Source organism: Phyllostomus hastatus, unplaced genomic scaffold (genome assembly GCF_019186645.2).
Source record: "Phyllostomus hastatus isolate PE091 unplaced genomic scaffold, TTU_PhHast_1.1 phas_contig_312, whole genome shotgun sequence".
Classification (NCBI taxonomy): domain Eukaryota; kingdom Metazoa; phylum Chordata; class Mammalia; order Chiroptera; family Phyllostomidae; genus Phyllostomus; species Phyllostomus hastatus.
Window position 1 is genome coordinate 1,550,474 of NW_025333849.1, and position 14,558 is coordinate 1,565,031.

Here is a 14,558-nt window from a genome sequence, read left to right on the forward strand (position 1 = left end):
AATGCACCCTGCAGTGTGTTGTGGCCCTGGGTATTTAAGGAGCTGCTGCTAATCCTCTCTTCTCAGCACATCTCAGAATAGCCTGAACTTTCAAGCAGAGAGAACTTGTTGCATGCAGACCCAGACCTCCCAGTTGGGTTCCTGCTACAGGACCAGGCAGGGTGTAACATGACTGACTCACATTAAATCTGTCCTCAGTCACTCTCTCAAGCTAAAAGTCTGAAACTTGACAGCCTGATAACACTGTGACTTTGTAAAGTTGCCATTTAGTAAAACAGTATTCTTAACCTAGAAGAGTTTTAGAGAACACGAAGGGGACAGGATGTGTCCACATGTAGTCTGTGTTTTTCTGTAATACCTCTGTGGTGTTTAGATGTACCACAAGCACATTAATTTGAACACAGTGACAGAAATCCTAACCGAAGCATAATCATAAGAAAATAAACATCTAGCACCTAGTTGTACTTGACACCAAGTTAAGCCTATTCAGAAGTAAGAGTTTGACCATCTAAAAATTCGACAAAAATGCCATCGCTTTTACAACTGGAGGTCTCCTGTGTGAATGGTGTGACAGAATTCGAGTGAAAGAACTCAAGAGTGAGTAGCAGTGAAAGAAAACATTTTGCTCACTTTTGTGTAATTTTTGGTTTGGTTTTTAATTTCAGGTAAGTATGTATGCTTTCCATCCTGTTCTATTGTTATTATTCATGATTTACATCAATACCAAATACGACCCAATATCATGAACAGGTCATTTTAATGTAAGCCCAGATTGAGCCAGTTGAGTAACCCTGATGAAGCAGGAAGGTCCGAGAAGTTCTGTAGAGGCAGATTAAATCAGTTTGCAGGATTGAAGACAAAGTCAAGTCCAGGGCTCTGATCATCTCAACTCTTCTCATTGCACAGGCCTTTCTCACGGCCATTGGTGACAAGAACCGCAGGGCTGTGCTTGCCCTGGAGCACATGTTTGCACCTGTCCTTGACGGGGCTGTTTCCACTCTGCTGGGAGTGCTCATGCTTGCAGGATCGGAGTTTGATTTTATTGTCAGGTAAGCAGCAGTAGGGTAAATCATTCTTACTTACTCATGTGATCTCTGTTGCTTATTTCCTTCTGTATGTGATAGGTGAAACCATTTCTTCTTCCTTATGGCTCAACCTCCCCCCATCTTCACTGAGGTATAACATAATTGACAAATAAAAATCATGTATATTTAAGGTGTACAACATGTTTTGATTACCACCATCTGTGATGCCACTTTCTTTTGAGTTTGTTAACTCGGATATATGCTGAGAGGTATGAAGATAGCTCTCTGCTAGGGCCATCTTGGAGAGAGAAGATAGAGGGTTCAGGGCCAGCGGCAGAGACATATCAGCTCCAGGCCAAAGGTCACCCAACACTCCATTTATTGGTATTGCAGGTTAGAAGTATCTACAGAAAGAGATGATGGTAGTTCCCACTAACTGAATTTGACTTTCACTTTTTCAAAACTGTATCAAGGAAAATATACAAATACCTTAAATTGTTACCTAGATTTTTTCCGTTTAAGAACTAAAGATAATGTGCCCAGATTTCAGATTTGAGTACCCAGTAAGATTTAGGATGCATTTAATACTTGACTTTGGTGTCAAATTCTGGAAATCCAAACCTATTTTGGATATTTCTCTTTGTATCTAAAGGCAAGGAGTTTCTGGTGGATTTAATGAAGAATAGGACTTGGTTAAGTATAAAAAGAGAGCAAGTTTTCCTTTTGAAAAGAATTTGAGAACAGCAGGGCGAGAGTTTGCTTCTCTGAAGGGCCTCTGCTCTTTTGTGAAGCAGCTGCGCTTGGAGAGAGCACTGCTGTTTGTGGAGTGGGCAACAGGAGCATCGCTGTGGAAACGGTAGTCCAGGGTTAGAACCCAATGTGAGCCGTGGCTGGATTGTTTGCTCTGTTCAGTAATCTGGAGGGAGAGTCCAAAAAGACTTTCCTGGCACATGTGTGTGTTTCTATCTTAATAGGCCTTTCATTTTCAAGTATGAAAATGAGGGTTTTCAGGTTTAGCTAGTTTGTTATGAAAAAAACATCAGTCTGCTGGCATAACCCATTGGATAGTTCAGCATCTTGGAGTTCTAGCATTCCTAGAATGAGAGCCAGTTTGCTCACTGTCATTTTGGTGTAGGGTGAGTAAAGAGGTGAGATGCCTATTCCAGTGTAGACCACACTTCTCAAATTGTAATGTGCTTATCTTCATCCACGGCTCTTTGGAAGTGCAGACCGGATCTCGTTTCGGGTGGGAGTATGGGGAGAAGACTGCATTTCTAGCCAGATCCCAGGTGATACCCAGACCACTGGTGCCAACACAGAGTGTTGATCAGTTAACAATCCACTTAGTGTTTCTTGTCTGCCATTACCAAATAGATCTATCCCTTAACTAGAATAAGGTTTTGATTTGGGTTTTAACCTCTTAATTTGACTTTCCTTTACTTCTTTTGCATACATTTATTTATTCATGCATTAGTAGTTGTTTCTTTATGGTATAAAAAGTCCTACATCAAAAGAGTTTCTTTTGTATAACTTCTCATTCAACACAATATGAAAAGCACTTCATAAGTGCATTTCACACAACAGCAAGTAATATGGGCCCCATCCCTTCCATGTAACTTACAAGGGAGGAGTTCACAGGCCATTCAAAATCATGGGAAATGCAAGGTGTGACGGGATCCCAGAGCCAAGGGAGCCATGCAGAGGAGACTTAGCCTGAACCTGAGCAACCAGCTAGCACCTGGATGGAGGGCAGAATCCCAGCTCTCTCATCCAACCCCTGGCTTCTTGTTCTGTCCCAGAGATATCAGAGTTCTTATTTCAAGCACTTAAAAGGGCTTCCCATTTTCTAGAACTGGATGGATTAACCTGATAAAGCCCTCACTGGGGTCGACTAGATGAGCAGACATTGTATACACTAAGCGTCAGAAATCTAATTGGTCTGTTTATTCTACAGTTAGATGGATGGGATGCAAATGTCTTAATGCCTGCTGCTGATATATGCCTCTGCCTAAAGTTCCCGCAGTTTACATTAGAGCAAGACTGTTGGCTGCTTGGCTCTTACTAATGCAGCTCAGAAGTTTCTAGTGTTTACAATAGCTGCGAGGTATTTGTATTTTTATAGGGATTCTCTCTCCTTTCATCTGATGTCAAAACACATATAGAAATGGCAAAGTTTTGAGCCTGTTCTGTTTTATGATCAAGAGGGCCATTAACAGATAGATATCTTGCCTTCCCTCTTCCCAGAATATCCTGAGCTCTGCCCCTCCCCCAGTCCACTTCCACCAAAATTGCCCTAGAAATCATTAGTTACAGAAACACACACTTGCGTGGAATCTGTCCCTCCCCCTCCCTCTCCCCTTGTGGAGTGTCCGCCAGTGGCTGTCCCTGGCTGACAGGTTTACCTTGGTATTCATGAACGATCCCAGACCTTAGCCCCCAGTGGTGGGAAAGCAAGGCCACTTGTGCACTCTCCTCTTCTTCATGGTGCTGCAGCCTTTATGTTTGAATTGGCTGACGCAAATCAAGAGTATTCAGAGATGCTAAATTGTTCAACAAAAGATTGGCCACAGAGCAGCCCCATCACTGTGGACCACCCTCCCCCCACCAATGCCCCAGCAACCACAGAATGGGCAGTGTTTTCTTTGCAGAAAGCTGGTTCCCCTGTTCTAAGAACGGTTGCATTTGGAGCTGTTTGGTTAAACTGGAACTCACAGAATTCTAGACAGAAAGCCATGATTAATGAAAGCACAGGGAAAACCTTACCTGATACACTGGAGACGTGGAGATTCTGATCTTAGATGCAGAAGCATTTCACAGTGGATTAGCTGTTGCACAAGTGGGCTGCTTTTCCTCCTGTGCTAAATTGTTTAAATTCTACACCCTTCACTTCATTTGTTTGCTTCTGCTGAGTTTTCATGGACAGGGCCCCTCTGCATTGTATTTGTGCTTTCGGTCTGCTCAGCCATTCAGTTTGCATTCCATATTTTTGTGTTTGTTTAACACATTCATAAATTACATTACATGCCATGAGATTTCAGCAAATTAACAAACTAATTTTTTCTCCTCCCTCCCAACTTTGGGTTGTGGAATATAGCCCTCAAAATCTTAAGATAAAAAAAAAATCTGTTGCTGAATTTGAACTATAATTTTGTAACAACCTTTTCACCTGTGTGGGTCTTGCTAATTTTTGGCTTATGATGTGCTGTAATGTTTGGGCACTTGAATGATAGCTTAATTCATCTTTGCCACAGTAAATATTTGTTCCCCTTTTATCTTCAAGGTATTTCTTTGCTGTCCTGGCAATCCTAACAATCCTGGGTGTTCTCAATGGGCTGGTTTTGCTTCCAGTCCTTTTGTCCTTCTTCGGACCATATCCTGAGGTCAGTTACTGTACCGGGCACAGTGTGCAATCTACTGGCTGCCTGAATGCTATTTTTCCTGGTGTCACTCTTCATGTAGATATTTAGGTGTATCGCACTGCTGATAATTTACTTTTTCAGTAAACATCTCAATAACTGGCATTTTTTTCTCCTCAGTGTAATAGTTTTGGGGTTGCAGTATTGGTTTTTCTGTTGTGTTTTTTAAAACCAAATGATTGGCAGCCTATGTCCTGTAGGTCTATGTCAATGAAGCCTTTTCCACTCAAGTGGACTATGTAGGCTTGAACAAGAGTAAGGGCCCTGCCTGCCTTTCCAGTGTGCAAGAGCAGAGGGCACTTCTTTTGCTGCTGCTGTCCAATCTCCGAGTTTTCCTCAAGTGGCAGGGGGGGAATACAAATTAGTTGTGGGGGGAGGGCAGAGGCCCCCAAACAGTACTGTTCTTTGAACTTTGAGTGTAGCCAACAGGTAAATGGATGATGGCACTTTTAATATGGAATCCTCTTAAATAGGTATCTCCAGCCAATGGTCTGAATCGGCTACCCACCCCTTCCCCTGAGCCTCCACCCAGTGTGGTCCGGTTCACTGTGCCCCCCAGTCATGCGAACAACGGGTCAGATTCCTCTGACTCAGAGTACAGTTCTCAGACAACGGTGTCAGGCATCAGCGAGGAGCTTCGGCAGTATGAGATGCAGCAGGGCACCAGGGGCCCTGCCCACCAGGTGATTGTGGAAGCCACAGAAAACCCTGTCTTCGCCCGCTCCACTGTAAGTCACCCTCAGGGGCTACCCCTCCCTGCTCTGGGCAGCAAATCTGACAGGATACAAAGACAATAATAGAGATTAGGTGGGATCATTTGAAATTACTAGTATTTGACTCGTCTTAAACCGTAAAAGTGGCTGTTTCATGTAGTTGGATCCCATATGGATCAAAAAGGGCAGAGGCCAGGAACAGTAAATACACGAAGCAGGGGCTTGTATCTTGTTCGGGCTAAGTACAGTTTGAGCTGAAGGGCCAGTGGTAAAGCAGGCCTTGCCTCTTTCTTTTTTTCTAAGCTGCATATTGTTTTAGCATGATGCTTTAAAAAGTGGAGTGGGATTTTTATTGCTAGCAAAAGTGATATTTTTTTTCTCCCCCTTCTGTTACCTTTAATTGTCCTTAGTACAAAATTATTCCCGTTATTATTGCTTAGGATTTTACCACAAGCTTTTGTGGCTTCAAGTACATATTCTGGGTGCTTAAGAAGACTAGCCTTCAGTAATTGGGGGAAGCTATGAGCCTGGGAGCCCCGGACTCCTCTGTTCTGTGCTCCCCACATTGTCCTCAGTCCCCCAGTCCTAGAGCACAACCCACAAAGCCCAGGGAAGGTTCTAAGACTCATATTCATCCAACCAAAGGCCTCCTGCTGTCCCTCTAGGAAATGGGTATTCCAGGCCCAGGCCAAAATGGGACTTCCTTGAAAGAGAGAAGGGCCAACCAAATAACCTAAATTTTCCTCCTCTTATACCCTGGGGTGAAGCCTGCTGAGCTGCAGTGTGAATCTGGTTTTGTTCAGCGGGAGCCTAAAATAGGTACAAGCTGAATGACTTTGAAGTTGGTCACGGTCCTTTTGATTGATGTGGTCACTGTGTTGCTCCATACTTTGTATAGAGACCCAGAAACCAGATTCCTAACAACCAGACAGAGAGCGCTGCTCCACAGAACTTTCTGCGATGAAGTAAATGTTGTCTATAGTCACATGTAGCTGTTGAGCACTTGAAATGTGGCTAGTAAGACTGAGAAGCTGAGCTCTGAATTTTAGTTAATTTAAATGTAAATAGGTATATGTCCCTAATGGCTACCATATTCAATAGCATAGGTAAAGACAGTTCTGCCAGCGTCTGGTGTTTGGGTGAACCACAGCCAGGTACTTGGCCATTTTAAGAGAGGAGTTGGGATCTGACCCTTCTGAGCAGGATAGGGTAGTGGACTCTGGGAGGGAGGCCACTTGGATACTCTCTGACCATCACCCTGCATGCATGGGCAGCAGCCATATGTGTCCAGGCAGCTGTGTTGGTGAAAGCCTGGACATAAGTCCCAAATAAGGTGCTCCTCTGCCATGTCGTGGAGGTTCTAAGATAATGGGTTTTTTCTTTTGTGAGTGGAAGGCCCTTGTTGGCTCCCCTCAGCCTCTCCCAGCTATTGTGGGGTTGACTGGGTTCTTGGTTAAGACCTTTGTGTGGGTGGCCAGGCAGGAACTGGAGCCAATAAGGGAGGGCTGGGAGTAGCAGGGTGATGCCCACCCTGGAGTCAGCACCCAGCTTGCTTTAACCTGCCCTCACCCTCTGCAGGTGGTCCATCCCGAAGTGAGACATCACCCACCCTTGAACTCTCGACAGCAGACCCACCTGGACTCAGGGTCCCTGCCACCCAGACGACTGGGCCAGCAGCCCCAGAGGGAAGCTCCCAGAGAAGGCTTGCGGCCACCCCCCTACAGACCACGCAGGGATGCTTTCGAAATGTCTACTGAAGGACACTCAGGCCCTAGCAATAGGGACCGAGTGGGCCCCCGGGGAGTCCGTTCTCACAACTCTCGGCACCCGGTGTTCACTGCCATGGGCAGCTCCATGCCTAGCTACTGCCAGCCCATCACCACCGTGACAGCCTCAGCATCCGTGACTGTTGCTGTGCACCCTCCACCTGTCCCCGGGCCCGGGCACAACCCCCGTGGGGGGCTGTGCCCAGACTATGAGGACTACCCCCAGACGGAGCCCAGGCTGTTCGAGGACCCTCATGTGCCTTTTAATGTCCGATGCGAGAGGAGGGATTCCAAGGTGGAGGTCATAGAGCTGCAGGACGTGGAATGCGAGGAGCAGCCCCGGGGCAGCAGCTCCAACTGAGGTGTGTGAGGCCAGAGGGACACAGAACAAAGCTCCTTGGGTTTTCTGGGACCTGGAGCCCCCTGGCTTTACCATGTCCCGAACTGAATGCCGGTGACCTCTGATCCTCAAGGCGCTGCTGCCATATCTAAGTTCTGTCATCTTTGGGAACCAGTCTTGTCCCAAGTTGGTTCTCTCCCTACACGGTTAACCTGTTGAGGGTTAGTGCAACTTAACAAAGATGCTAACAGCTGCACCTTTCACCCACTTTTCAATCTTTGTGAAAGTGCCCTACAGGCATGTATTCTAAGCACACAGCTCAGTGAATGGTTATAAAGTGAATACATCCATGTCACCAGCCCCTAGACGAAGGAAAGAAAATGACCAGCCCCTGAAAACCCCACCTGCCCTCACTCAGCCCCCACCATCCTGAGTTCTTATGTATATATAGGTTTGTTCTGCCTGTTAGTGTGCTTCATAAATATGGACTCATATACCCATTACTTAGTTTGACTTCCTCTTTTTTCTTTTAAAGGGTGAGTAAAATCTGAAGCAAAGAGGCCAAAGATTGGAATCCCCCACTACCCACCAGAACTGCTTGAAGAGAACTGCTCGGAGTTAGAAGGATGTACTGCACCAGAACTGCAGTCCATTATTACTGTAACCGATTGTATTATTTTGTGAAATATTTCTATAAATATTTAAGATGTGTACACATATGTAAATACGAAGAAATGGATGTAAAGTAGTGTGATCTGGGGCTTCTCCCCTGCTGCCCAGAGCGCGCAGTGGGGCCGCTGCAGCAGGCCCCTCCCTGTTTGTACATTGGCCTCCGTGCCACGACCAAGCTTACCTTACTCTTAAATTTCAGCATATGTTGCTGCTGCTTAAATATTGTATAATTTACCTGTATAATTCTATGCAAATATTGCTTATATAATAGGATTATTTTGTAAAGGTTTCTGTTTAAAGTATTTTAAATTTGCATATCACAACCCTGTGGTAGTATGAAATGTTACTGTTAACTTTCAAACACGCTATGCGTGGTAATTTTGTTATTGTTTAATGAGCAGATATGAAGAAAGCACGTTAATCCTGGTGGCTTCTAGGTGTAGTTGGATGTGATGCTCCTGTTGGGCTGTGTATGTGACATATGTATGATTTCCCAATGTACTGTACTGTGATTTTTTTCTTTTTTTATTTCTTTAACTGTCCATAACCTTTAGTGGGTTCCGCCCTGGTCAGGCTAGAAGAGTCAGGATGCTGTTACGGCCTAGTGCTGGTGGAGGCTAGCTGCCCCAGACATCACCTTATCCTTTGACCAGGCTCAGGTCAAGTCCAGGGCATCTCCTAAGATCTTTGGCTGCCATCCAGACACCCCACTTGTGTCTCAGAGGAGATAACGTCTTTCAGTGGATCTTTGTGGTAGATGTTGGAACCTCAGGGTATAGAGCTAACATCTGTTCATCTTCATTATTGTTCAAGAATTAGAGATCAGGCCTAGTGAAGGACCTCAGCTGGGCCGTGAGCATATTGGCCTTCATTGTACCTCTCATCTCTCTCATACACACACACACACAATGTAAGAGTGGGTTAAAAAATGTTTTGGAGATGATGACCCTGCTACAGATAGAAAAACCTATTCCTTCTTGGCCCACAATAAACCCAGAGTTGATGTTTTGAGTCCCTACTATTTAAATTCCCTTTCTTCCTAAATTGCACAGGTGGTTGGGGCTTTCTGGATGTGTTTGCATTTTACAAAATAAGTAGAGAGCATCTAGAATGGTGAGATGGGGTCAGAAGTGGTGTAGGATATGAGCTTTGGAAGGATCCTTCTCTGTGTGTTTGTATTAACATTATGGGTGCACACTTCCTAAATAAATCATTTCCTTCCTCTCATCATTATTAGTGTTCTTTCAGTGTGACATTTATTGACAAGCAGGGAGATGCTAAGTGCATACAGTCCTCTGTAGAGTGGATATGGAGGCAAATCTCTCAACCAGGCATCACTTTTGAAGGTTTGCTTCTGTATCAATTCTGTTGTCTTGCTCTGAAAGGCTTGGACTTCCTCAGCTCTTAGCCAGAGACCAGTATGTTGGGAAGCAGTTGGCACCCAGACTAAGCTACTACAGGAGTGCACGAATGGCAGCTCCCGTTACACCCTCCTATTTAACATGGAAACCCTTAATCGAAAGGCAGCGGGCCCCCAGTAGTCCCAGCAGTGCAGGGACCTCAGACCCTAAACTCGTAACAAAGCTGTAAGACACCAATTGGAAGCCACCTGTGGGTGCCAGGTGTGTGTGTCAATATGTCAGGGGCCCCGACAGCCCCACTCTTACTGTTTGGTGCCTCTGTTAGCCACACTGTCTGTCTACCTAATAGCCAGCTCTACTCAGAAGATTTACATGCCCTGCGTTCAGGAGAGAGTGATGTGAAATTCTGAGGTCTGCTTCCCTCTGGCTTGTGGTGTGCCCTTGCCCCTTTCCTGAGCCCACCTGTGTGGTGTATGACAGCTCACCCAGCCCCTGCTTTCTGCACAGTGGAGAACCTTCTCCCATAGTCACATTGGCAAAGGGAGAACTTGGGGCTGGCTGGCAACTAGAATTTCCCTCTCTTAAATAGTTTTATTTTGTCTGTGTTATTTGTTCATTTGTATGTTTTAATTTTTTAAAGAAATCTTTGCTGATATTTATAATTTTGTATCATAAAAATGTTTTCCTACAGTATTTGTCATGCCAGTTTATAACAAAAAATGCAGGGATTTTTATTTCTATTGGAAACACTATTACAGCTGTTTTACTTTTGAACAGAATTTTTATTTGTATAGAGTGCTTACTAATGTTAAATAGTTCAGAGTATATAACATTTTCATTAAGGTCTCATGGTAGGTTCTAGTGTAAGGAATTTAAAGGAAATATTCAAACTGGGTCTCATTGTCTGTCAATTTTGGTAGAACTGGGTTTGTGTCATTTCAGTTACAAAGATAAAAGTATGCCATATAATTTATTTATATGAAAATTTATTTTTGTAGTGTACATAGTAGTCATCAAGTCTTTTGACAGAAGTATATTTTTAAAGAATTTATATGTGATGAATCCATAATGTCTGGAACTTCACTGAGACATGAGTGGGGCACACTTTTCATTGTAAAGTACAGCGAGGAAAAGAAGATGTTTAACAGTGTTAAGAGAATGAAATTGAGTGGATATCCATGCAATTGTGAAATGTGTATTAGTTACCATTTGTGACCTAGTGTGGTTCTCATTTTAAACCTTGGAAGTCAAAAATGTACAAACTCTCTAAATATTAATGTTCAAACACTGATAGAAATTCTAACATGAATAAAAAATAATATAAATTGTTGGTATATCTTTGTTTTTAGAATGTTTTTTAAGTTAAATATGTTATGAAGGCAGTTAGTGTGTCAAGCCATCCTGAACTTGTGGTTTTGTCTTGCCAACCTTGTTAAATACTCATTTTTGTTCCACATCATGGAAGCATTGTTGATAGAAAAATAGTTCCATGTGTCTGTTTTCTGACACCAAGAAAGTTCCTGAATTACTGTTCAACATGGTCCCTTCTGTCATCTCCTTAACATTCTTATTTTTTATGTGATGCCTAATAGACTATTTATAAAGACAAATTTGATGATTTATAAACTAAATGAACTTAAAATATAGCTGACAATATGGGGCTGATGGACCAGATACAAAAGGTTATTTTCTGAGTGTTCGTGATTTATCATACCTTATCTTCAGTAGAGCCATGGGGAAAAATCAGGCCAGGAATATCCCTACTGGACAGCTGGAAGCACGGAGTGATGGGGAAGACCTAAACTGCTACAAGTATGTGGCAAGAAGTCGACAAACTATAGCCCGTGAGCCTCCTCTTGTTTTTGTAAAAATTTATCAGAAGACTCATTCACATATAGATGTCCATGTCCGCTTTCGAAGTACACGGGTAGAGTTGAGTAGTTGCAACAAGACTGTATGGCCTGTGAAGCCTAAAAGATTTACTAACTGGCTCTTAAAAGAGTTTTCCAACCCACTTATGACAAGGTTGTGATAGGCCAATGAAGTTCAGGTACTGCGAAGTCCATGGGTGTGCAGCACTGGCCTGCCTTGGAAACTTGATATAAAAGCTGGGTGTCCAGGGCCACCCCAGACCAACTGAATCAGAATTTTAGAAATCTTTATTTAATGAGCTGTCCTTGTGGTCCTGATTCACCACCAGAGGCTATCCCTAAATTCCTTCCAGCTGATTGTGGCCATGATTCTATAATTTGACTCAGGCTGTATGGCCAAGCAGGCTAGATCTGGAAACAACATAGGGATCCAAACTCCTCTCTATGGTCTTTCCACAAAAACACGTTTGTCTGCAGGAAAGAGAAGAGATCCATGAATTCTGCATTTGGGTCCAGAGAAAGGAATTCCCTTTAAAATGCTCTGCCACCACTGTGGGGCAGGACCTCACTGGAGGGTATGGGCCCCTGACCTAACGGTCATGAAAGGGAGGTCCACACCAAGTCCGAGGCTCTTCTGACTGCCCCACTGAGAGGGTCCCAATTGACCCACTCTGACTTGGGCAAGTCACGTGAAACCTTGGACCTCTGTGTCCTCATCTGTATATACACTACAGATGATGTGTGTTCCTCACTGACTTCTGAAGGTTGAAATCAGTGATGGCTGTGATGAGGTCCAGACAAGAGGAGACATTAAGAGTCAAATGAGAATCAGAACAACCTCTGAGGCTCCCACGCTGAGTTCTGGGTCAGTCAGTCACTCAGCCTCTTAGAGAATTCCCCACCTCTAAGGTGACAAGGACACTTGCACAGCAACATGCAAGTTACTATGAGGAGGTTTCCCTAGCCCCTCGGGACATTCAGGAAACATTACATTAGCAGAGTAAAATTCTCGTGTAATAGTGTCCTCGTTAATGGATATTTTACCTGGACAAAATAAAATATTAAGCAGTGTTTTCTGTCTTACAGCCTCATCTTCCTGCCTCTTCCTGATATAATCATCAATCTGTTCCTAAGCCCTTCAGCAGTGACTTTCACATATAATGCTCACTTGGGTTCATTCAAAGTCATGGAGGAATATGTACTCCCTGAAATTAAACATGGAAAGTCTTAATTGTGTTAATTGGAATTCAAATTGAAAGATGCTTTCCTTTTTTATTCCACCAAAATGACCATTTATTGTCATCGAGTCTTATGTTCTTTATAAATTACATATACCTAAGTAAGCTAACTTAGTTTTCATGTTGGCCTAGGGAGAAGTTTTTCATCAGAACTGTGTCCCAAAATCTGCCATATTTATTCAGGACTTATGTAAACATAAGGCCCCATTTTTTTTGGCACAATGGACATATTTAACAGCTTCAGGAATGCTGTATGCTGCTCAATTTCGGGCAGCAGCCACGTTGATGTAAAAGCAGGTGTTTCATTTTTGGTAACTGGCAACTGACCTCCCAAAAGGAAAAGTGGAGATGACCTATTAATCATCTAAAAAGAATATTTGCCAAGTTTTAAATACTTTTAATGAAGGTTGCACCTAGTGAGAACACACCTCAAACGGGAATGTGTTTAATTGTTCACACTGTTTGTGATGGAGGGCGTGTTGGACACCGTCTCTCCCTGCCAGGAAATTACAACTGCTGGCACAAGGATGTCAAAGGCAGGGTTTGCACACATCCTCCGTAGGGATTCCCTCTGTTGAAGCAAAGACTGGGGACTTTCGACTGAGGTGCAGAGAAGGGAATGGAGCTTATAGAGAGCATTTGCCTTGACAATGAGACACCCGGGCCAGCAGTACCACCCAAAAGAGGAAAACAAAAAGTCAAGTGACCCATTTACAATCCTTTTTCCTAGAGAGTTCTCTTCATTTGCTTCCTGTCCGCAGGCCTGGAGGGTGAGGGTGCAGGAGTGTGAAGTGTAAGCTACCAAGGCAAAAAATAGTCAGATAAGACTTCACACTAATGGAAGTCCAGGAGATGCATGTCAACAGCACCATCTTTGTACACAATGACAACAGCTTATAGTCTTATGGTGAGGGGTGGGCGGAGGTGGATAAGAGCCTTTTTTATTTTTATAAAGAAAATAATCATGTAGATGGTGGAGAATTTGATGAGCAAGTTCTGACTGGTGAGTTATTATATAATAATGAGAATTGCAGCATTAAGCCCAAGTCAAGGTGCCAAAAGAAAGATCTTGGTAATTACCAAGTTCAAGCAGCAGCAGCAGTAGGTAGACTCCTTTTGAAAGCTTCTTGCAGCAAGAGTAGCAAGATGAGGCAAGAACAGAGCAAAGCAGGATGCTCTCTGCTGTGGATTGAGAGAAGAGCCATTCATTAGAGGAGACATGGTCTAGTGTCCAGAAAGTGAGGCTGACACTGGAAAAGACCATTAAAATGATGAAAATGTATGAAGAAAAATAAGAGTGGAACAAAGTGCCAAGAGACAAAGACTTCCTCCTTCAAAACATCCATAGCTGCCAGAGCAGTTGCCAGCCCCATAATATTTGAATACTGTGACTGCTGAAGTGTCAAGAAGCATACCTGAGCCTTCTATCAATGAGTGCTTTTTTTCTTTTCCTATACAGTTCTCACTTCACATGGAGTCCTGGAAGGTTGTACCAATCATTGGAGTTTGTTGTGAATCCTGGAAGCTGTATGAGTTTGCTATCTTTTATCCAAGAAATCTATAGAAGTGATATGACATGCCTAACATTAGCCAACACCTTCAATAGTGAAATCAGTTTAGAACCTGGATCTAGTCTAGTCTGCTGTTATTCTCTCTCATTGCCCTCCTTCTCTCCATCTCATTTGTTTGGCATGTCAACTTCAAAGCTATGGGGTACTGCTGTCTACAGTCAACTACCATAGCAAAATACCAAAATAGCGTCTGGGCTTCTCGGCCATGAAGTGTCCACAGACTATATGTCTGCTCTAAAGGTGACTAGCTGCAATGGGGGAAGCAATTAGTGAATCTCTGAATCAGCCTTCTGATTACACTTATATTCCAAAAGCTAATTGGCTAAAATGTTTCTCCTTAATTAGAAGCAATTAATATGTGAAGCTGCGTTTGCATTTCACAAGAGAGTTTGCATTTCATGATCAAAATCTCATAGTTCATTTACTAATGGTCTCTAATGGCCTGTAATCATATAGCACACACAGTTAAGATGGGATTTTCAAAATATAAGGGAGAATGACTGAATTTATGAAGTATCCTTCCACTGCCAAGGATGTAGCCTGCATCCACCTTGGACTGCAAAACATGCAGGCTTGCCCAAACAT

At 43.4% G+C, this 14,558-nt stretch overlaps 1 protein-coding gene across 5 annotated transcripts in view; it reads left to right on the top strand.

Moving 5' to 3' along the window:
• PTCH1 (patched 1) overlaps positions 1 to 10,627 on the top strand; it is a 69,339-nt gene extending 58,712 nt beyond the window's left edge. For all 5 annotated transcript variants that reach the window (XM_045839796.1, XM_045839794.1, XM_045839795.1 and 2 more), the window contains 5 exons: positions 907 to 1,049; positions 4,306 to 4,405; positions 4,915 to 5,169; positions 6,733 to 7,282; positions 7,796 to 10,627. In XM_045839796.1, the coding sequence (XP_045695752.1) occupies positions 907 to 1,049; positions 4,306 to 4,405; positions 4,915 to 5,169; positions 6,733 to 7,281 (1,047 nt within the window). In that variant the 3' untranslated portion in view covers position 7,282; positions 7,796 to 10,627. The remainder of the gene's footprint in view (positions 1 to 906; positions 1,050 to 4,305; positions 4,406 to 4,914; positions 5,170 to 6,732; positions 7,283 to 7,795) is intronic.
• Positions 10,628 to 14,558: the final 3,931 nt, after the last annotated feature.